This window comes from Rhea pennata, chromosome 1 (assembly GCF_028389875.1).
Source record: "Rhea pennata isolate bPtePen1 chromosome 1, bPtePen1.pri, whole genome shotgun sequence".
NCBI lineage: Eukaryota > Metazoa > Chordata > Aves > Rheiformes > Rheidae > Rhea > Rhea pennata.
Window position 1 is genome coordinate 69,148,754 of NC_084663.1, and position 24,403 is coordinate 69,173,156.

At 40.6% G+C, this 24,403-nt stretch overlaps 1 protein-coding gene across 6 annotated transcripts in view; it reads left to right on the top strand.

Moving 5' to 3' along the window:
• BPGM (bisphosphoglycerate mutase) overlaps nt 1–24,403 on the top strand; it is a 59,055-nt gene that overhangs the window by 23,785 nt on the left and 10,867 nt on the right. For 4 of the 6 annotated variants that reach the window (XM_062590959.1, XM_062590968.1, XM_062590976.1 and 1 more), the window contains 3 exons: nt 382–474; nt 3,037–3,692; nt 11,298–14,614. In XM_062590959.1, coding sequence (XP_062446943.1) covers nt 3,092–3,692; nt 11,298–11,476 — 780 coding nt within the window. In that variant the 5' untranslated portion in view covers nt 382–474; nt 3,037–3,091 and the 3' untranslated portion in view covers nt 11,477–14,614. Of the gene's footprint in view, nt 1–381; nt 475–3,036; nt 3,693–11,297; nt 14,615–24,403 lie in introns of those variants that run through there. The other 2 variants (XM_062590993.1, XM_062591002.1) reach the window with 1 other exon arrangement.

A 24,403-nucleotide genomic window follows, 5' to 3' on the forward strand; every position in this document is an offset into this window, starting at 1 on the left:
GCTGCGCTCTACTACGCAGAGCCAGGGCTCTGCAGTGTTTCTGTCTTAACACTGGGTCCAGGTGTGCTGTCCAGATCTGTAGCCTCCATAAAGCCCTAGAAGCTTCAGGGAGACTTCTCTGTGTGTTAGATCCAAGGTAATTGCAATCTAAAGCTTTGTGAAGCAAATAATGTCCTGGGGCATCTGGGAGATAAGGAGCTTTCCCTTGTTGGAAATGCAGGAGCTGTACTTCTGTATCCTTTTTGGGAGGAGAAAACTGGTAGCTTTCCTAGCATGTACAGGGGGTATTTTTCTCTCAGCTCTGAGAACAAATGATGGTAGACTAACCATTTGCACTTCTGGTTTCTGTGAGAGCACTTAGTGTTTATTCTCTTCGTACAGATAACTAGCCAAGAGTGTGCGGTGACCTCTGTGTAGACCAGCTCTTGAGTCTATGCTGGGATTTGTGGATGTTGCTCAGTTGCCTTAGGAAAGGTGAGTAGGATTAGTTCCATGTGTTTGAGACTTTCTAGCTAAATGTTTCCATAAGTGGACTGATATTTAAAGAACCCTGTCACTGCTTATCCTTTAAGATTTTTTTTGAAAATGATGATTCTGCCTAATCTTGTTTATAACTGAACTGAAGTTTATGGACCCCAGATGAATTTAGTTCTTTGTTTAAGTCTTTTCCGGTGTATTCCTTTAGCTATCGTTTCAGGCTGAAAGCACCCAACTGCAATGGGTGCAAACAGGTGCATCTTTTTTTTTTTTTTTTTTTTCTCTTTTTTTTTTTTCCTTTTTTTGGGGGGGGGAGTGTCTTGATTTGGCTTGTAAATCACTTGCTCTGTTCTTGTAGATAATACAGTCTATTAGTCTGAACAATAAAATATTTGAAGAGATGGAGCTTTTTCTGCTGTTGTGAGTCTTGAACATGCTGTGAACACGCTGCAATTTTTAATGATATCCATGGAACATGAGGCAGGGATCTAGGGAGAATAGTTCGGCATTAGGTTGAAAGCCATCTAAAATTCCTTTGTTATAAGACCGAGGTGTTAAAGGGTACAGTTTAGTCCTCTATCTGATGTTACTGCTAGGAACATGAACTTGGGTCCTAACAGAGTTAGGGTCTTTCTATAACATGTAGCTGATTATCATGAATGGAAAAAGTTGAGCATATAAGGATTTCTTGTCCAAAAACCTCCATGTCCTACACAACTTATTTTTTTTTTTAGTGAGACCACAGCAGACTTGCCACCATCCCTTCTATTTGCTAATTGTCTGCTGTATGTCAGGCAATACCTACTGATATTTTGTAAAATCTGGCAGTCCTTAAAGGCTGTTGTAAATCTAGGCTATACCAGTAATTAGAAGAAGTTACAGAGCTGGGGAGGTGCTGCATTACTTTCTTACATGAAGTAGACTCTCTTCTGTGGGGGTAAAGGAAAACTAAGTTGCTGTTCAGTCAAACAATATCAAACTACTGAGACTGTAAACTAATTGAGCTTCTGTATATAACCGTTAAAAGGCTTATTTGGTAAAAATGAATGCTGACATTGTCCTTAGTGCTTCCAAAAAACAGACTGCATGAGCCTTATCCATACTACTGATGTAATTCAAGGGCAGAGTGGGCCAGGATTTTCAGGCTCTTGATCTGAGATACCTGGAGACTTGGAGTGTGATTCCAAGCAATTCCAACTGATTTAAGATGGTGGGAGCTCCTATAAACACATCTCTTCTGGAAATCCAGTATCCAGATGTGCAAAAATTAGACCTCAGATTTTTCAGCCTCCTGGTGCCCATGATTTTGGGGCCATATGAGAAAGGAAGAGTCATCTAATGATCTGCTCATGGGTCAAGAAAAAGGCTGCTGTACTAAGCTGAGCTTGGGTGGTATTGTCTGCTAATGCTCCTTTGAGGATACAGCAATACCCTCAGTGCAGGGCAATGTTTTGGTTTCTTTCCTGCTTGTTCCATTCTTGTCTCTTCTGTCATCCCATTTCAGGATGATCAGGTGGCTCTCAAGAGAGTAATAGTGCTCTGTTGGATGGACTTATCAGGCCTCACACGAATAGCTAGAATATTTTTGGCCACACTGGAAAAACTTGGGTGGGAGGACACAGTCCAACTTCCACTAAAAAAAAATCAGAGGCTTCTGTTGCTGAGACAACAGGAGCAGAGAAAAATGCAGTGTTATTTGATCTTTGGAATGTGTAGCTGTCTTATTAAATAAGGACAGAAAATATGCTGTTTGTGCCTACAGCAAAAAACAAAAATATTAATCCTTGTGTGTCAGAATCTGGCACTCTAATTCATAGACACAGAGAGGGAAAATGTACTTGAAAGTCAGGAGGAGAATGGAATACTCCATAAGATCGCTTTTGGACTGTATGAAAAAAAGAGACTTACTGTAGGATGCAACACACAACTATAGTTGTGATGTGGCAGTAGAATTTGGAGGAATGGTGGGGGAGGGGAGAAGTATCTAGTGGAGGAGGAGGAGGCCTGGAGGAAAAATGAAGCGAAGAGATTGGCATAATTAGCAGAGTAGGGTGGGGGGAATGTGAGGAAACAAATTTTGCAGAGCATAGCTATGGTGAAATCTCACTTGAGAACTAATAAAGTTCTGTATATCGCCAGTTTGAATTCTGTGGTCCTTCTCTCCCATTACTATGGCCTAGGATCACTGCTGCTGTCTGTGTATCTGCATGCCCACAGAGCTGGTGTAGGTCTGGCAGATGTTACAAGCTTGGGCTCCATATATGTCCTCTAATGAGACTGAGTCACCAGTGAGGTCTGCTTTGCTGGTTGGGAGCCACTAATGTTAACTTAGTCTCTGTTTAAGGGCTTAGGGGAAATCTGTAGACAGTACTTTTCCTTCTTACTTGACGATGGGTAGCCAAGAGCCTTTACTCAAAGGTAAAAGCTTACTCAGTAAACATCTGTTTCTCTGAATGTATTGATCCTGATAATTGTTTGCTCTCTGCTGCCATATTACTTCTTGTAATGCATATTTTTTATGGAATGTGGTAGATCTAGCTGTCTCATGTCGTTCTTCAGATGCATTGTTACTAGATGCCAGACCAATCTTCATCTATGCCAAGCTGCAACTAAAATGGCAAAGTACAAGCTTATTCTCTTAAGACATGGAGAAGGAGCCTGGAACAAGGAGAATCGCTTCTGCAGCTGGGTGGACCAGAAGTTGAGTAGTAATGGGATAAAAGAAGCTCAGAACTGTGGCAAACACCTTAAAGCACTAGGCTTTGAGTTTGATCTTGTTTTTACCTCTATATTGAGCCGTTCCATCCAGACTGCATGGCTGGTACTAGAAGAGATGGGTCAAGAGTGGGTCCCCATTCAGAGTTCCTGGCGGCTGAATGAACGTCACTACGGTGCGTTGATTGGTCTCAACAGAGCAGAAATGGCTCTGAATCATGGAGAAGAGCAAGTGAAGATATGGAGGAGAAGCTATGATGTTACCCCACCTCCCATAACGGAATCTCATCCATACTATGAAGAGATATACAATGATCGTAGGTATAAATGCTGTGATGTCTCTCAGGATAATCTCCCAAAAGCTGAAAGCTTAAAAGATGTGCTTGATAGACTTCTTCCTTATTGGAATGAAAAGATAGTGCCGGAACTGAAAAGTGGCAAAATGATCCTCATATCTGCCCATGGCAATAGCAGCAGGGCACTACTCAAACATCTGGAAGGTAAGGGTCCTCTCAGTCTTCCCCTGTTCTCCTTACTCACCTGTTTGCAGCTTTACATCTTTCTAAGTGCAGCAAGTGCAGCTTTACATCTTTCTAAGTGCAGCAAGTGCAGTTTGCTCTCTAGCATGTAATACTTTCTGTCTGGATGCTATAACAATGTCTGGTTTCCAAAGAGAAAGCGAAAGGCTGACCTACTGAAAGAAGAATCAAGCTGGGGAATGAGAGAGGTCAGGAAGAATTAATTGGGTTAATGTAGCTCTTTTGAAGAGCCAGGCTCTTTCCTTTGCTTCCCACTGCCTGTTTTAAACTAGTGTATCCAAACTATAAAGTTAGTCTCAGTGGACAACCTCAGACTCTAACCCTTCCTCTTCCTCACCCCTCTTTCATTTATTCAGCTGCTATGTCAGGAGGGTTGAAGTCATAATTGTTCATTAAACAAGCATTGTTATAACAGCAGAATAAAGTGCTAGTCTTGGAGTTGCAGAGGAAATTATTGATAACTCTCTACTTGCAAAAGCTGTTGTGACAAAGAGTCTTTGTAGAGAGCAGGTACTTGCAAAATAACAGTGCAAATGCATAAACATCAGCAATATAGAAAATGTTATCAGTGAACAGTTAAATGCTGTAGCTCAGCATAGGGTTTTTAATTTATTTGGGACCTAAAAAGGAAGCAAGTGTACCTTTAAGTCATTGCCATTTTTCCCTCCCTATATTAAAGACATGGCTTCTAGTTTCAGCCCTCCTGAGCTGGAAGACAAACTATATTAACTTCCTTATGTCCATGGATAGAGTTAGTGACTATACACAAGTGTAGTCTGCTAGAGATGTAATTGCAAGTATGCACAGATTGGATTTTGCTCTTTTTTTTTTTTTAAGTAAGCCAGAGTAAAACTCTGTGCTGTTGCACTTTCTGCATCAGGGCATGCTAGAACAGTCAGGACAGCTAATTCTCTAGCAGGAGTTAGATGCCCAGGGCATAAGGATATACAAATGCCCTCTAGAACCACAAAGGTAGTGAATTCTGGGCTACAGGTAACTGCTCTGGTGCAGGAGGAAGACTGGTTCAAACCACTTATCCTGAGGTGGTCGAGGTGGCTTATCCAAACTATATGAAATGATAAAAATTAAAGGAAAAAAGCTTTGGGGGAGCCCAAGCGCTGTCCCCTCCCTCCAAAAGTGCTGAACTGGTATAGGAAGCCAGGCTAACAAAGCCCTCTTGGTGGGGTGATACACTGCGAGCTGACCAGAGTTCCACATGAAACCCTGAGCCATGTTGTGTGCAGGCATAAGCCAAGGCTAGAGGTTGACAGCATCAGCAACTGGTAATGCTTGTTTTTTAAGATAGTATGGCCAGATTCCCTGTTGCATTGGTGCAATTAGGGATTAATTACAGCTGAGGCTGAAACTGGAATAGCTTTATCCACAGTTAGGTTAGAGAAGCTGCAAAGCTGCTGTTTGAGATGGTCTCTTAGCTAGATGTATTTTCCTACTTGCACTATATAGATTAAGAGAACGAGTAGAGCTATATCCCTTGTCTGTACTACATTAGACCTCATCCCTCCCAATTCACGTGAAATTTGAGGCAGAGTCTGGTAGAGGGTCTAATTCTGTTGATTGAAGGCTGTCTGTCAGCTGCCCCAGTTCCCACACAGGAGCAGATGCCATGTAAGTGATGGCTCTTTTGCGCCCCACGCAATGTAGATCATCTGGATTGCTGCAGAATTGACCTAGAAGGTTGCATAACGAGAGCACTTTAAGACCTGATACTGCAACCTGCCTTTTTCTCAGAACTCCCACTTACATCTGTCAGGATGTAGGAGGTTCTTTGTCTGTGTTGCTGACTGTCTCCCTTTCTCTCCTGAAAGGTTGTGAGCCTCAGCTGCTCTGGAGCTTTGTTTGAGTTGGACATAACTCAACAGTGCTTAAAGTTTTTCTGCCTGTTGTACTCCTAGCATCTTGTGTGGGGTGGCCTTGATTTTGTGTGGATTTTTTTTGTGACAGGCTCAGTGTGCCCTGCACCTGAGTAGAAGTTTCTAAGCCCTTTCATCTGTTTATCATAGCTGGAGCTGTGGGATTTTTGGCATTTAGATAACTGTATTCCGTATGCCTTAAGAAATCCAAGCATATACGACTGCTCCAATCTTAGTCATAGTTACAGTGTTTAATCTTTGAGGCTATTGCTGGGAGACTTTAAATGGCAGTAAAGATAAATGTTTTCATTCAACGTGGATCTGAAGAAACAGACATTCCAGGGTGAAACTTTGTTCGAAGAATACCTTTGCTGAAAGGTTTCACGGGTTACCCTTAAAGCTGCTATTTCAAAGAGGTGTTTTTTTAAAAACAGGCTTGCTGTTCTTTGAATCTGAATGTTTTCCTCGTTATGATTAATTGGTAAGGAGCTTGAAATGTTATGACCTTACTTTCCACTTGCATGCGTGCGCGCACACACACATGCGCGCACACAAAAAAAATTAGAGCATTAGAAAGTCAGGGTAACAAGGCTTTGATTGTGGGTTTGGATTTTGTTTTTGTTTTTTCAGTGCTCAGATGGACCTCACTAGGGTGTTTGAAAATTTCTGCAGGATCTGTCACAGTTTCCATGACAGATGACTTTATTTAACTAAAAAAAAAAAAAAAAAAAAAAAAAAGGCAACACCCCAGTAATTTTGCTAAAAGCAGTGTTTAATGCAATTCTGGCGGTATGCTTGTATGCACTTGGAGAGCAGAAACAGTAGCTGCTCTGAGAGCTTGTTTTTCTGTCTCTGTGGATTGGAATAACCCTTCGTTAGAGTGTGCTATTGAAGATGTTAAAGCTGCAAGATATTGGCCTCTGGTGGGGATGCTTGACTGACTTTCTTTTTGTAGGTAATTCCCATGAATGTGGTGAATACCATCACAGACAAGCATGACAGTTTTTAATGCAGTCCACTGTTTTGTGCAATCCTGTCCATTCAAGTGATCCAAATTGTATCAAGTAAGATACAATGTTGGCATCAAATATAAGTTTAGTGGCTAGGCTTGTCCAGTCCTTTGAGAGCACTTACCACCTGAAGATGATGCAAAAATTTATATGATGCTAGGAACCACATTGGCACCACTAAAACTGATAAAGCAAGAATTTTCATTTGTTGTTGGTAGGGATGGGAAGGCTCTTTGAAAGTGTGACTCTCTTCCTCTTACGGCAGTAGTTTTGTTTGCTGAAACTTCTTACTGTGACTTAACTGTTCAGTGTGACACCAACTGGAGTGAACTATGGCATATAACTCAGGTCTGCACATGGAGTATATTTTTTCCTTTATGATATGGTATATTTTTGCACTGAAAGAGCAATGATCTCAAGAAATGAGGAGGGCATCAAAAAAATGTTGTCAGATTTGTTAGATAAATTTCACTCTGGATGCTGAACCTGATTATGGAAACATCAGTTTTCAAAATCTGGTAATTAAGCATCCTAAACACACACAGTCTATTTGCAGGTGATTATCTCAAATCCTTTTATCTGATGCCATTAACATTATGCATCTCTCAGTCTGTTTAATCTTGGGCTGCCTGAGGAGTTCAAGATAGGCTGATCCTCTGTTGCATGGAAGTAGGATAGATACCATGATTTAATATTTTCTTATACTAGCCCATAAGGGGATGGCCTCAGTAATGACCACTGTCAAATTCAGGCAACAGTCAGAAGTTGTTGACATAATGATGTAGAGGGGAGAAAATCTTGGCAGGTGGAGAAGGGTGGAACAGATGTAAGATAGTGTGCTGCAGCCATGGTGGTAGCCTATGATCTCCCCTTTTTTCCTTAAAATCAGCACAGTGAGATTAGATGCTGTAAAGATTAATAGCTATATTCCAGTACTGTGCCCAGTTCCCTTTTCTGTCTACCCTATTGGAACTAGGCCCCCTGCTAGCCTATATGCAGCTATGACCCCATGATGGAGGGCAGAATCTGTCCATGAGTGTTTAGCTTGTTCAACTAAAGTGCAGTGTTTTCACTAAGCTTGCAGGAAGGATGCAAGACCTGATCTGGATCTCTATTACAAAGCAACAATTACAAAGCAAGCCCATCACGGCTGAATTTACGTATGTGATGTTTTGTTAGGTGAATCATCTGGCCTTGGATGTAGTTGACATCAAAGGGAGGAGGAGTATAGCTAATTTCAGTAATTGTTGTTGTGTTTTTAAGTTTTCATGTTGCTCTGTCCATAAAGACACAGGGAAAGAGCTTGGTAAGAACAAGTAAGTGTGAGGGAGAAGCTTAACCAACTTCTAGGAGCTGGCTTTAGATGGTCAAAATCAAGTGTAATGGGTTTTGCATCTGTAGGACTTTCTAGAATGTAAATGTTTCAAAGCACTTCATGACCTACCAGAAAAGGTGAATGCTTAAGCTTTTATGGAGATGTGAAGTGTTCTTCATGCAATATATCTGCAAAGTCAATCTTAAATAACATTTTTCAATGAAAGACCACACCGTAACCATAAAAAAGCAAAACAAACCTCTACGCCATAAAGAAGTATTGGCTAGCATTGTTTTGATCATCCAGTTCAGTTAATTGAAGCATAAGTTAGCTGGGAAGGAATCTTGAGCATGACTTTGAAAGTTGATTTTTAGTATAAGGTGCTCTACAAATCCTTATAATAGTCATGTGCATAATCCCTTCCTGCTATACAGCTACCGTTGAGGCACAATGTTTAACAAATATTCATGAGATAAAATGGGAAATATCCAGTTGATATTTCGGAAGAATTTTAACTAGGTAGAATGCAGTTGCCCAGTCAGCGTTTTTATCTGAGGTCCTGAGGAAGGATCTGTGCTGTGGGATATCATAGGTAGGCAAGACCTTAATTTTAAACCCCCTTCGGGAAAAAACTACTTCCAGCTTTGGTATTGCTTTGGAGGGAAGAGTTGCTCCTGCAACAGTCCTTCCTATTTCCTACTGCACCTTGCACTTGACTGTTGAGTCCTTGCCCTGATTTCACCCTTCTTCCCTTGTGAGGCAGGATGGGATTGTGGGACAGGCCAGCGTAGGTGCTGAAGTACAAGAAAAGGTCATATGGCTATAGTTACAGCATGTGAAGTAACTGGATAGCAGGTTTTGCTCACTCTTGAGATTATTGGAGTGGAAGATGTGCACTCTTTATTGCCCTTCTAGCACTGCCAAGAAGTGCTCTCTGTGCATTTAGCTTGCAACTGAAGAGCTTGTGTGTCAAGCCTGATAACCATCTTGCTGAAGAATAGATTTCCCTATGCAAATACTGTACCAATACTGAAATAAAGCAACAGGACATTAATATGTCTCCTCAGGATTTTTTTTTCTGTCTTCAACCTGCAATTCCAGCCTTCTGGTTGTGAGGCAACAGTTCTTCCACACAAAAAATTCTGAGAAGGAAAAACAAGTTGCAGCAAGCATGCTGGCTCTTCTACTCTGCACTCTTTTAGCCATGTAAATTGGTACTGTAGTTGAAATTGGTGTGGTCACCTTCTTATTTAAAAAGGGTAAAATGCATTTCTGAATCATGTAGGTGCTTAAGCTTCTTTTATTTAATCCATCTTTAGAAGACTCCTTTATATATCCTGGCAGCTGACCACATTATGTGGTTTACTTAGTCTCCTGCATGTTTTCATTTGCTTTGTGCAAATCCAAATATTTCAGTCCAGCATATTGAATTTTGGAGGTGGGTAAAAGACTTCCTATGGCCAGATTCTCACTGGATGAATGGGGACATAGGTACGAATCATTGTTACAAAATTTAAGAATCCTTGAAATGAGAGCTCAGGCAGCTTGGATGTCAGTTTTGCAAACCAAAGGGCTTGAGCGCAGTGCGTTGTCTAGTAAACAGGCTTGATACTTTTCCTGTTGGCATCTGTGTAGTTTTAAAATTTCAGGAGGTGCTTGAAAGCTTTTCTGTGGATCTCTAGTCCTGCTGTCTAGAACAGTTGAATTATGTATCCCTTGTAAGAAGGGATGGCTTAGATTTGCAGTGTGTGTGTGTATGCTTTTTTTTTTTTTTTTTTTTTTTTCCAAATGGACTGTTGCTCAATGTAAGACAAAATGTAAGTCTCCTACAAGAATTTGTCTGTTTCTCCAGCACTGTGCCCTTCTGAAATTTAAAGCTAATCTCAAAATAGATACTTAGCTTAAACCAAGGCAAGAATAAGTCTCTGCAAAAATGGCATACTTGTGTTCTCAGGCAGTGAAATAAAGTAATTCTCACCCATTTCAGACCAGAGGGTCAACTTAAAGGTATTGATATACATATATATATTTTAAAAGAGTTAAGTCCTGATAAGGAGTCATGGTCAGTGTGTGTGGTGGCTTTTTGTTTTTTTTTTTGTTTTTGCTGTTCATAGGTTGGCTCTACTCTTCTACCTAATGTGAAAATCACTGGTAAATTTACACCTGTGTGTTCAGAGAGCCAACTGTTTTGTCAGCTGCCCCAGAAGATGTTTTTCTCTTGCTTGTTGATCTAGTTTATCTGTTTAGAAGCTTGATTGCAAGCATTTTCTAAACTTGGATTACTTAAAGTTGTCCTACTTAAAAAAAAAACAGGCTGTCATGGAACTTCAGTGTTTCCAAAAAGCAGGGAAGGGGCTGTTGGGGGGGAGCTATTCCTCATGACATTAGCCTTCTCTTGCCCAGACTTCGGGAGGAGTAGTGGCTTTGCAGTCATTGCCTCTTAATGCATTTATTCAGGCCTTTTGTGAAAACTTTACTCAGAGGCTGTCTTGAAGTTTGCTCGGAAGCTTGTGCTTTAGAGGTAAACATAACCAGCAGTTTCATTGAAAATAGATCCCTGGAATGTCTTAATTATATAGCTAGATGAAATAATTAATTTTCATCCTCAGGTACATCTTATTTTGGTGAAGTGGAAAAATATAGGAATCTGCTCCAAGTTGCAGAAACTGAAGGCCATTCTTCCCTTCCTTTCTCCCTCTTCCCCTTCCTTTGAAAGCAGAAATAAGTAGTCTTGTATCTAGTAATTCTGGGAATAGTAACATAGGGAATAGTAATGTACTAAAACTTGCTTCTGAACAATCAAATGTGGGCAGACACTGATCCTCATACTAGGGGAGTTTAGATACCGCTTTTAAGATACGGTTTGTATGAAAAGCTGATGCGCAGAAAATTTAAGAAAAAGATTAACCTTGCTAACTTGTGTCCCCAAGGAGGTTGTTTTGATTACTTAGCAGAAGTTGTTTCATATTGGAATAGCGCCTGTAGGCTCTAATTCCCATGAGCTTTTTGTTATATGAGCATGAATAGGTTGGGAAGACATGGAGGAGAGCTTGCTATCCTGAATATTTTAATATAGGGAATAGATACTTTCTAGGGCAGAGTCACTTCCTGCTTCACATTTGTAGACCAAAAAGTGAAGAAAATCTTCACCTTGCTGAGAATTTCCTCCTGTAGCTTTTGTTAAACCATTCTTCCAAAGCTGTGGTCTGGATAGGAATGGACCCTTGGGAGTAGTTGCTGTTGCTCCAGTCTCTGTCAGCAGGTCCTTGTTGGTTTGAAGGTTGAATAACTTCAGAAATAAGGCTAAGCCAGATAGGTGGTGAGGAAGCCTTGCACTAGGTGTAACTGTGTGGGCTTTTGTCTTTGGCAGGCATCTCCGATGAGGACATCATCAATGTTACTCTCCCCACTGGTGTGCCCATACTTCTTGAACTCGATGAGAATCTGCACCCTTTGGGCCCTCACCGCTTTCTGGGTGATCAAGAAGCTATCCAAGCTGCTATCAAAAAAGTGGAAGATCAAGGGAAAGTTAAATCTGCTGAGAAGTAAAATCCCACTGACCAACATAATGCTCCTTTCTGAAGTGTGTGGTAATAAGTAATGCTTTATGTGTGAGTGGTAGGTTGCGCTGTGCAAAAGTCTCAATTTCAAGCACTAAATAAGTGGAACAGTTGCTGAGTCTTGGTTGATAGATTAACCCTCTGCCTTTCAGAAACTGGAATTCAAATCTCAGTGTGAGATTATGGATATTGAAAAAAGATTCCAGTTCAGGCAATGGAAGCTTGCAGGGCAGTCTGTCCCAGATCTTGGCTTGAGGGAGGCCTGAAAGGAATAATGGAATATGTTAAAGCCCTCTACAAATAAGCAGTCCTGATCTGTTGAGGGGAAAAGCTTGTACTGCACAACACCAGCTCCCTGGACTAATTAAGTCCTAATGTTACAGGCACTAAATTTTCTCACTGACAACATGGCATCAGATAGGAGTTACTCCAGTGATTCTTGTATGTCATTGACCGTGACTGTTGTGTTCTTGATAGTGTCTTCTGCCTTTCAGAATACCTTCAGCTATACAACTCTTTCCCTCTTCTCTTTGTTATTTTAAGTCTTTAAAGCCTGCTTGTGGTTCACCAGAGAATTTTGCAGAAATGTTCAGACTGTTGTAGTTACCCTAGTTGTCTTTTGTTATATGGTGCTCCTGTTCTAGGTATCTAGGAGGTACCCTTCTTTCTCCACCATCTTTGCAAACCCTAGCATGGCTGCATTTTCTGGCTTGCGGTAATGGGATTTCACTCAGACTTTAGTCTACAAACTAAGAACAAAAGTTTCCTGCTCAACATGTAAATTATCACTTAGCCTGAGTGACCTGAAGAGCTACCAAACATTTAAATAACATGTGCTGTAGGCCTGATCATCTCTTAAAGTTGTTGGAAGCGTTCCTGATGACCTCAGTAAAACTGGACGTATTAAAACTCCCCTCTGATCATTCCTCAGTGGCAGTGAACTCTTTATAAATCTGTGCCGCAGTAATACTACTGTGGCACTTTCTATAGCAGTTTCTTTGGAGGGCAGTAATAGAGATACGTAATGCCTGTAAGGTGTTACTGTGTGCAGTTCATATCGCCATCATGCTAGCAGGAGAGAGTATTGTCTGAAAGTGTCCTATAAAGCTCTAATCACAATCATAGCTATATTCCTGCCAAGGGCAGTCTTGCTGCTTTTGCATTAAACTTGAATAGTATGCACTGTGGTTGGATATAGTGTGTGTGGTGGTTTGATTTCCTCTTTGTTTATGTGCACAAACATAAGGAAATTCCCACTTTTGAAGACCTGCTCTAATTTTACTTGCAAATGTAAAGCCATTGTAACTTAAACTTGGAATGTGACCAAGTATCCAAATGTGAGCATCCGAATTTTGACCTCAGTTAAAAATATGGCTGGCACTTGCTTATACAGTATTCAAGAGCTGAATGTGTTCTCAATGTGGCCCAGCTACAGATCCCATGAGAAGTTTATGAGAATTCCTGTGGTATAATAGTGGTTTTTTTTCCTTTTTTTTCCTTTTTTTTTCCTTAAATCCCAGGGTGGCTGCATCTTTGCAGTGAGCAGCTCTGTAGCTCTCCAAGTGCAACAGGATGGCTTTTGTTTTGATAATGCATTATGCTTCTAACAGTGTCCCTGCTATATGGAGGGATCCTTTCTAGGCCTGATGCCAGCTCACATTAGGGTAACACATATTCCATAAAAGACCTCTTGCTGGTTGGTAGTTTCTCTTGCACGAGCAATGCCTGGCCTTTTCTTGGGTTTTGTTTTTGTAGTCTCTACAGTAGGAACAAAGATACATTTTTCTTTAAAAACATAATGCTGATAGATTTCCCCTTTCCTTGTACAAGCAAGGATAAATCAGGTTTTTATTTCTAAAGAAATACAGTCAGCATCCCCTTCCCAACTATCTCTAACACTGATTAGCTTATTGCTTTCAGTTCCCTTTCCACCCCCACTATTTTCTGTGATAGAGTAACTTTTAATCTTAGTTGATATTCTACACTTCAGAGTTATTCTGATTAGAAAATGTTCATCTGCCCATGCCATAAGGAGGACCGTCATCACTCAGTTGATTTATTTTTTATTTTTTTTCCCACCCAGTCATTGAATAATGTGTGAAATTTAGTACTAAGTAAAAATTACTTTAGATCCGTCAACAAGGCAAAGCCACCAGCCATCATTGGGAATGGCATGTATCAGGATGTGTTGGCTTATAAGCCCTTAAAGGTATTAGCTGTCAATGTTTGTATTTCTTTGGCATTGTGGTATTATAATGTAAGGCAGCCTCGTTACAGGGGACTTTTGATGCAGCTGGAAAATATTTGGAAACAAACATAGCTGAACTGGGAGATCCTCTTTAACAGAAAGAGAGGAGAGGGCCTTGAATGCCTGATCTCTTCAGGCAAAAATGGAAAGGTGGGTGAGCGGAGTGTTAAGAACTGTTAATATATCTTCCTACAACTGAATAGATGGAATTGATTAAAAAGAGCCTTTCAATAGGAGTGGAAAAGTAAAGAGAACAGCAGTGTGAATTTCAGGTGGCACAGTTTCTGCTGTTTTTCTTGAGGTAGGAGTGGTGATAGTGTCCTAGGAAGCTGGACTTCGATAGCTTTGTGACTCCAAAGTGATGACAAAATGGTTTGTACAGGATTTTGTATCTGCATCTGGTAGCAATATCATGTCACAAGTATAAATTGAAACCAGCTAGGGATTTCGTTGTGCCCTTTAATAGGGTTACTTTAACACCTTGCAGTGCTGGCTGCTGAACAGCCTTATAATTAAATTTTTCATTCATAAAAGGGACATCTATATTGGAGAACAGAAGCCAGCTTTCATCAGCAGTGGCATAAGGACCAGATCTTCAGGCTTGGTTGCATTATAGTAGGGAAACAAATGAGAAGCTTGCAGGGTTGCTTTGTAAATCAGCAGCTGGAAAACATTTTTCTCCATGGTTGCGAGTATGCCTCAAGTCCTATAAGCTAACCAGTGTCTTTACAGTCGATGTCACAGATGTGTTTGATTTGGTTTGTTTATGTATTTGTAACTTGTATTAGCAATAATAGTTCTGCAATCCTTTTGAAAACACTGTAAATATGGTGGAGCTGGCAGGTTCTTTACAATTCAATAAATTCACCTGAAATAGAATTTCATTTGGCTTCAATCTGTCTTCCTTCTGCTCCCTTCCCCCTTCTGTTTCCTTTCCAGGACTGATTGGTAAATAAAACTGACTTTCAGGGTCCCAGAGCTCCTATCAAGCTATCCTTGATCATATATTGTGCAGCCAGTTGGAGGATAAAAATAGTATTAGAGCAAGCAAACTGCCTCACTTATATATGCAAAGAAGCTGAACTGGAAGGAAATACATACCTGTTTGAAACTATGAGGGGACTGGGATAGGAACAAGACATAGAACGTGTTCTATGTTTAGTTCCAGAACAGTAGAACTAAACAAATGCTCTCTGTGATTGGTGTCCCCTCTCTCCCCTCCCAATAAGAAGCATTATTATATGATAGTCTGTTTTAAAACCATAGCTTTGAGAGAGAGAGCCAACCCCTTCACAAAGTGGTCTGGTGTCAAGCAGAGTTCTAACTCCAAAGAAAAGTGGAATAGACTCCAACCTGATGGGAACTTTGTTCTTGCTCTACAGCTTTTACACAGAAGATCTTGGATACTGGAATGATGGGAGGTGATACAAAGGACTGAAAAAGGTAGAACATTCAAATGAGGAAGACAAATGTATGGCTTAAGATAAAAGCATACTGAGGAAACTCTTTTTTAAAGCTGATGTTATGATGTGTTGAAAGTGAGTGAAGAATGGAGCAGGGCAGCTGTCTGATAGCCATTTGTACACTGATACTGCACATTTTGGTGTTAACCATGGGAGTGCTGCCACTCAACTGAAAGGTGCGTTGGTGTTCTAAGGAGCGGTTCCACCCACAAGTCACCTTTTGTACTTTGCTGTGTCTTGGCTAAATTCTGTCTGAGTTGCGCAAGTACCTTGGATTCTTCCTGAGTCGTGTCCGCTATTTCCTGTGTCAAGAGACCATCTAAATCCTGACTTGGCTGAGTTCTAACCTTTCCCGAACAAAAGATAGCTAGAGTGCAAGGAGGGGTTTGCTATGGTCAGTGCAGTCTGCACACACTGAGGAGACATGGACTGGGTCATTAGTGACACTTGGCAATTGTCTCACTTGTCTTCTGTGCAAGCCACAACCTCTCCTCAGCCTTAAATTCCCCTGAGTAACAACGAAAGCTGTTATGAGGACAACTCTTGCTGCTCAGAAATCTCTGAGCTGTGGTAGGGTAGGGACAGATTGCAGGAATTCAAATGGAGACTGCAAAAAAGGTTTGGAGAGGAGGAAACCTCCCCCTGAGACCTGTGCAGAACAAATATTGCTTCTTTTTCCTTCTGTTATGGTGGCCAAAGGTTCTGAGTGGGCAAATACAAAACTTGACTTCTAGTACCATGCAGAGGAGAGAACTTCATTTTTTTCATATGGGGAAGCTAGCTACAACAGGAATACTAGCATATCTCGTAGCTGCTAGCTTGTTAGTAACTGTCCAAGCCTCCCTGGGGCTATTGTAGCAGAATTTAGCAAAGGTGTTGCCACCACTCTGTAGTAAGAAGGGGTGAGGTGGAAGGGAAGTATCTAATCCTGCTCCTTTAAATTATGCTGGCAAAATTGGGGAGGGCAGCAAGTATCAGACTGTAGACATTAGTGTGCTGTGAAGTCAAGCTCAGTGCGATAAACTGGCCCAAGAATCACTTCTGAATGCTATTTTTTTGGACAGAGAGATTGAGCAACCGTTGGAGATTGTGACACAAATGTTAAAACTATTCTGTCAGGCTCCAGAAAGCAGTGGTGTTCCTAGTAGGACCCCTGGAGTGGTCACTGTCCTTAGAAGTGCTGTATCTGCCAATATATATTTCATTGATGTAATTGTGTTTTTCTTTAAACCTCCTCCAGCTGTTCTTTCTCAGCATTGCATTGCATGTAAGCTTGAGCCATTTGCAAGTGCCTGGCACTTGCCTAGAAGAAAAAGTGCTAGGTAGCTACTAGACAAGAGAAATTTGTTTTCTAGAGAAGTTGTGTCACTGGGGTTTACACAATAACTTAGGTAGATGCTTTGGTTGTTTTGGCCTCAAATAAAACAGTTGCAGAGCCAGCATTGCTTTGCTGCCATCTTCCAAGTCAGCCATTAGTCATTAGGGGCAAGCAGCACAATGTTATACCATGGAGGACACTGTTGCTGCCAGAATTATCACAGAGTGGTTGATGTTTGGAAGGGACCTTTGGAGAGATCATCTAGTCCAACCCCCCTGCTCAAGTGGAGTCACCTAGAGCACATTGCACAGGTTTGTGTCCAGGCGAGTTCTGAATATCTCCGGAGAAAGAGATTCCACAGCCTCCTTGGGCAACCTGTTCCAGTGCCCTGTTCACAGCTATAAATGGAAGTGTCAATTGAAGATTAAAAATATTTTCCCTCTCTGTGGCTTACCTAGTAGAAGCAGCAGTACTGGAAAGGAAGGAGATGCATTTGCTATTAATCTCATCCTCCGAATTGAGGATGCCTTGCAGAGGAGTTAACGAGTAAATTCCCCTTGCCTGACAGATGTTTGACAAGCTCTGCAAACCGCTGTAGTGTGTTTGTGCAATGCTGCAGATAAAGCTGAGCTAGTTCCCCTGTTCAGGTGTGTGGTTCTGCAGCTGCTCCTGAATTCCACAGATTATGGATCCCAGGACTTGTACAGAAGGCAGTGGTAGTGCCTAAGCTAGGAGTGGGCAAGCAGGTGTAAAGCTCTGCAAGTATCTCTAAGGTCAAAGCAATTACTCATGACAAAGATTGCAATCATAGACTTGACTTGCAGAAATGCAAATAGACAACAGGTGGAGCAAGTGCATTGTGGTAAGTATATGTGGAAAACCAGGAACAATTTTACACTCCTATGTGCATGTAGGAAGAACAAGGCATTTCAATTGCTCCTGTAAGGCAGCGTATTTTGGTTCTGTTTGCCAGCACATCCCTATAATTTAACAAGTGGTGCAGAGTGACTTAGTTCTGGTGTGGAATAAGTTGCAAACATCATTTAAGTTTCTGGTACAAATCAGAGTGAGTAGCTTGTCTTTTGTCTTGCATCAGCAGCTTCACTGGACTAGATAAATTCAACAGGCGCAAGATTGGCAGTTTGCTCACATATATTTAGTCTGCAAAAAACCTCAGTCCCATCTATCCCCCTTTCTCCAACAATAATGATTCATTAATAACTTTGCATGTGTGAGGAGAGGCAGGGGGGAAGAGTCACTGTTGCATGAGAGAAGGTCAGCAATGAGCAGATGCCAAATACCTGAAAGAAACTGGAGCCTTGCGTTTCTGGGATCTAAAGATCTGGGATCTTCAGGCACTCATACTATTTTTCCAAAGGTCTATGTACCCTCCTGCTTCCCTTATCTGAAATTAATGGGAATTTAAAGAACATAAAGCTTCATAGAAAAGTAAGCCTATGTCAACTTTTCAGCTAGGCACTCCAGACACCTTTACGTGTATCTTGAAAAATGTTGACTGATGTGACTTACCCAAGCAGAGGGAGTCTGTGGTTAGTAGGAAAAGATCCCAGCAAAACTGATACCTGTGTTGCACTGCAAACCCCAAATAATGCTGCCTTTCACTACACACCTTAGAGTAAAAAATGCTCATTGGTGTGATGTAAAACTCATGAGCTTTGGTTTTTGGAGTTTGCAGTAAACTTCAACTCCTACCTATGAGGGAATGCTTTTTAGGTATATGCACAAACAAAATTTAGATTTAATGAAATATAGTAGTTACTGATACTGATTTTTTTTTGTCAGAAAATAACAATGCAGAAAGCTTTCACAAGTTTCACTTCCCCAGATGAAAGCCTTTACAAGACTTACTGATACAGAAAGAACTTTCTCTCGGTATTGGAAATTTTATATTCTGTGCTTCCTCTTTTATATCACTGGCTCGAATGGTTTCCTCAACCAAGAGCCGGTAATACCTTGTATGAAGCTGTAAATCCTTCTCACAAGTAGCTGATAAGAAAATTCTAAGAACATCTGAGAACTATTATTTCCTCACCTTATCTCAATATTGGGTATAACTGAGATACCTATGCAGAGTAATCGTTAATAATACAAGGTTGCGTATTCCTCTTGGTAGCAGCTAGGTACCTGGTCTTATTTGCAAGCAAATTGTGTTCGTCTCTCTAAGTCCCTGCTGCCTTTCATAACTGTAATGCTTCCCAATGCCAGACTGGGCTTAATCTGATCCTAATTACAGGTTGATTTATACAGTAGATAAACCACGTTTTAATATTATGTAACATACATTGGCAACATCAGAGACATTGCGAAGTGTGTAAATAACGATCATAAATATACATGATTATTTTTGTGCATACATATAAATAAATGGACAGATGATTGTTTAGTACTAGGTCAGAATCCCTCTTATGCTCAATGTCCTTGTTTATGTCACAGCATTAAGTAGTTTTCATGTTAGTGTTGGTCTGAATTTCCTATTCTAAAGCTCTGTGGGTAGAGTGGAAGTTAGATCATATATCTGTGCTTCTGATCTGTAGGTTTGGCTCATTTTGCTGAAGTTTGGAGCTGACCTATAAAATGATAATGCCTTTTAGTGGCAATGTTTGTATTTTTAGCTGAAAAAGAAAGTGCAAAGTATATTTTGTATTTTAAGTGGACAAGGTTTCTATTTAACAGAGCTTAGAACTGGAATTTCAGACAAGACGAGTAGCTTCTGAATTTTTTATCTTCCCAAACATATTAGAATATAGGATTGTGAGGGTCTGACTGTGGAATTCTTAGGAAAGCTAATTAAAATTTTGAAGTTTCCCTTTGAATTTGTTGGAACATGCAACTTAAGGCTGCATGGAGCAGCATATACATATTTTGTTTTCTCATTTGTCTTAAGTTAGGAATTCAGCAACTCATAGCTTTAAGTGCAACAGATTAATTAAATTCTCTAAGCAAATTATTATTCAAAAAGAGAATATGCTAGGGGTTTCTGTATTTCTTTGATGTTAGGAGTTGTGGATTCAGTTCTGCCGTAGACACCTCATCATAGACAAGTCACTTAGCTCTCCCGTCTATGAAATAGGGATATGCAGTCTCATATGGTTGCATTAGAAGTTGAGAGATGCTCCAATATATGAGAAGAGGACTTTGTTGGTAGGATAAGGAAGTTCCAGCATGTGGTTTGCTTTGACAATTTGGCTCTTGTTTCAGTGGCAGAATGTAAAGAGAGCACAAATTGGGGCAGAAGTCTCCCATCAGTTCCATGACTAAATATACTGCCCTGCTTTATGAGAAAGTTCATAATGATGTTAGTAGAATTCAAGCTTTGTTTATATTTAATATAAAAATGTCCAGTAATAACAGGACTTTTTAGACATACTTGAACTGACAATATGAACCGAGTTCTCCGTATTTCCCCCCTGCTTGTGCAAAGGAGAGCCTTGCAGTTGTGCTTAGTCAGCAGGGTCTTCCTTGAGCAGACAGAGTGTACTAGGCAGTGGTGGTTGTATTACAAATGTGCCGCCTTTGTAATGCCCCTGACCTCACACTGGGCTGTTATTAAAGCTACTCATGAAAGAATGACTACTGATGATGTAAAAAGAAAAGATGCTGGGTCCATATCATCCTGGGAAAAATGTGAATAGTGTTATTACTGAAAAGGAAACACCCGACCCTCTATAGCAATGATGTCTTTCCAATAAAATGAGTAATTGCTACAGTTAAAACAATCTTTTTTTTATGTCCAATTTTTTAATTTAGTGCCAGTATATCTTGCAGTATCTCTTATGGACATATAGCTTTTATTTCTTTTATATATGACGGTAAGAAGATGATGCCTATAATTATTCTTTTCTCTCTTCACCATTGCAATTTAGCAGAAAAAGCTTTGTTCAGCAGAGCTTAGTACTTAATTGTTTTCTGAAATATGGTTAATTCAATGGTTAATTCAATTTAACTTCAAAAGTCATCAAAATCTAAATCCAGATTCCAGTCTGGCTTTAAACAAAAGTATTCCAGAAGGTGCCACTGATTCTTTTAATAAATATATCAGGCTCTTTTGAAATGACCATCTCTTATGTCATGCCTCAGAAAGGCTTAGGAAAAAAAAAAAAAAAAAGAAGAAGAACTCATTATCCTGTAATCCTGTCCTGTAAAGTGATTTTATGTATATGCTCAACACTTCCTGCTATGACTAATCTTCTGCTATTGACAGATTCTAATCTAAAATTCTTAAAATTCTATGTGCTGGGATTAGGCCTATAATATGCAAGTGCTCCCCTTCATGCAAATCTGCAGGAGGCCGAATTGGGTAGCAGTAGAAATGACTGTATAAGCTACATTCCATGTTTAAGTGGACTATTTTGTTTGTTAACACAGTGGCAAAAGGTAATTGTCACCAATTTGAGCCTGATAATGTTTGTTGTATGCAGTGCTCATAAAACCAGCATGAGAGTGAGGTCGTTAGACCTTTTTTTTGGATGAGTCATATGCCCCCTGAAGTACTTCATCTTGTATCTTTCTCCACTGACTTATCCAGCTTTTCTGCACTCTCCTTCTGCCATCCTCAAACTCAAACTCAAAAGGAGCTTGCGTTTTGGTGCTGACTCCTCTGTCTGGAAAGCATTACTCATATTCATGATCAGAATCCACCTGAAATACTGGCTAATATTTGTTCGGAACAGGATGTGGCAAATTAAAAACCAAACACTAGCAGATATTACAAATATTTCTGTAAAAAGCTGCTCTATATGCAGTAAAGAAACTTTTGCCAATTGACTGAAAACATGGTCTTTCATACTTGTTTGAGGGGCAGAGTTACCACCTGGCACTTAGTAATTCCCTTGGCTGCTGTGTTGCCCACCTCTTTGCCAGCTCATGGTTCTGCTCCATCCTTTCATGTGGTACTGCCATGAAGATCTGTGTCCAGCCATGCTTCATTGCAGCTTCTCCAGCAGCTTCCTGTCAGTTCACCTCCACAACACCTTCCTTGACATTGCGCCCCCACTAGTTTGAGTTGTTTTTGAGAGGCACTCAGATGGGAGGAAAAATGGTGAAGTGTGGAATCTGTGCACTGGGAGATATATCCAAAAAAGGTATGAATTTCCAGCTGGATCACTGTTTTACAGTTTATAGTCGTGCCCATGTTTCTGTAACACAGAGGAAAATTAGTTTTTTGCATGGAAAGAGCCACCCATGAGACAAACACTAAGTGACCCATTCTCAGTAATTTTTCTATGCTCATTTTGTTCTCTCTTTTACTCTCTGTTCCACAAGTGGCTGTTCATGCGTAACAGTTTTCCGTAGCTGACAGTGAAACTATTTGCATAGTGAGACCCGCTGGATATAGGGGGAGGGTGCTATGACCTGATGGGCTGTTGCAGTGTGTTTCTGTTGTGCGTGAACTCAGCAGTGCTACATAACAAGTGATTTTTTACTGCTGTAGCCTGCTGAAGTCTTTAGTTTGTGCCTTCATCACTGCTGGTGAGATTTGTGGTTGCACAGCACCTCATGGATCAGGTCTGTTGTTAATGATGTCCCTGAAAATGTGTTACATTTACTTACAGACACCACTTGATGTTAATTCCTTCAAGATCCAAGCATAGTGTTCCAGGAATGAAGAAGAATTGGCTGAGATAATGAAGGGAAAAATCAATTACAGAAATATTAGTGACTCTATATTAGATATGCCCATACTCCCTAAGGGCTGTCAATGCACTGTACAATTTATTTTCCAGTTGTATGTAGCTTTGCATTTGGCTTTCATGGTGACAAGGAAAAAGAGGTTTTACAAAACCCATTTTTTTGGTCTCGATTCAAAAGGTGCTTAACAGCTTTACTTCCAATGTCCCTATCTTAAAGTATTGCATAAAAAAGCAGGTCACTTGAAGAGCTGTCTAACTAGATGCAGAGACCATGAATACGTGATCTTCTGCAGCTCTCTGAGGCAGTGTGGGAGGGGAAGGATGAGCAGGAAGTGCCTTCTCATGCAGGTCCAGTTGCTAAACAAACATTTTGCCCTCATGGGTTTAATGTTTCCACTGATGACAAGAGAATTCCTGGTTTAAAACACCATAGTGGATCTAGCCCTTTGCACTTGCCTTATTTTTCTGTGCTCCCTTCGCATTCTGATTCTTGCTCTCTTGCAGTAAATGGTAGAAGTCCCACTGACAGTAGAAGAAGAGGACTGGGATTTCCATAGATTCCTTTCTTTTCCTGGGTACAGAAAAAAAAAATGATGACTTTAAAATGTAACTTTCATCTCTTGTCAGCATGTTTTGTTCTAGATACCTGGGAGTGCAGTTAAAGACAACAGCCCCTGATGGACAGACAGGAAGAGAGCTAGACTTCACAAAGCATGAGTAATTGTAAATTCTTGCCAGTTCACTCACCTAATAGAGCTCTGAATAATGCAGTGAGTTTTCTGAGACACAGTGAGAGCTCTATTCCACCTTCTGTTTGTAACATTTTTGTGCATTTGGTTTTTGCATGTGCTTAAAATACAGATTAATTTGTTCCTAAAATGGAATTATTCCCTGCAGCCTCCCCATGCACGGGCAGCCTTAGTGCTCAGATTGTAGCAGTAGCTTTTGCTTGCTTTGTAAGAGTGCATCACCCAGGGATCGTAGCACTGCCAACCTTCAGATGTACCATTACCATTCCTCAGTGTAAGCAAACAGAGGTTTTATTTGGGCCTCCATAAATGTGTAGATAACCCAACAGACAGTAATTTGGTGTATTGAGCAGGACAGGCGAGGGAGAGGGGAGAGAGACAAAGTGTGTGTTTCCTGCCTTCTCTCCTATCAAAATCAGTGTTCTCATTGCAGCAGTGTGGGCCCCAGTCCTGGTAATAAAGATCTCTGTGGAGAGATCACTCCCATTGCTTGCAGCACTCCAGTATGGAGCACTGTTTGCTTGTTTATTTGTGTAGCTATGATCTGTGGGCAGCAATTCTTTCCAGGAGTACTTCTTCTGAGCGAATATTTTCACAGGGCAACACAAACTGCATATAGACTCTGTGAGCCGAGAAACCAGTGTTTTGGCCAGCAGCCATGATGAAGAAATCCATGTATGTTTCCTGCATATATGTCCCCTCTTGTTCTCACCACAAGAGATGTTACATGCATTTAAAACTTAAAAAATTTATAGAGAGTAAAGCTCAGACATCTCTACTGGCATTTTAGCTTGCACTTAGTAGAATCATGCCTTAGGTGCCTGAACATACAAATATATCGAATTGCAAAACTGCCTGCAATAGGCCAGTCTGACCAGTTCTGTTCTGCAATAGGCTTGCACATCATTCTGAAAAATTTTTATAATGCTGTTGGGAATAGGCAGAGAGTTTTTTAAGACAGATTTAAATAACCAGAGTAGCAAGTTATAGCTGGAGGAAGATTTCTTTACCAATGGAGGCTGATAGGACAGGCTTCATCTCATCTCCTTGTAGATGTCTGAAGTATGAATATCCCCACTTGAGCAAGGCTCTCCCTTGGCACATTTTATTGACAGTGGAGAATAAAAAGCCTTTTCAGGATCTGATTCATCTGTTCCAATTTAGAAATATTAATTTAGGTGAGATTAATGGTGTCTTCCCCTGCTTGTTTCTCTCCAGTGATGAACGGAGCTCCAGTTGTGACCAGATTCGATTTAGCATCTGTTTTACAGAAGTCTGCGTCTGCTCAGAGGCATCCCCACCTCTTTCTGATTGGAAATGGTTTTTTAGTTGCTGAGTTGATTTTGATAAGTGTTATACGTACTTTCGGATAAAACCACAGTGGGCATGCTTATGCTATATTTTGTCAGTTGCTGCAAAGCTGTGTTTGCTGTCCACAAAGACAATGAACCAGCAAGCCTGGTCCCGTATGTGGCTTAATCTTTTCT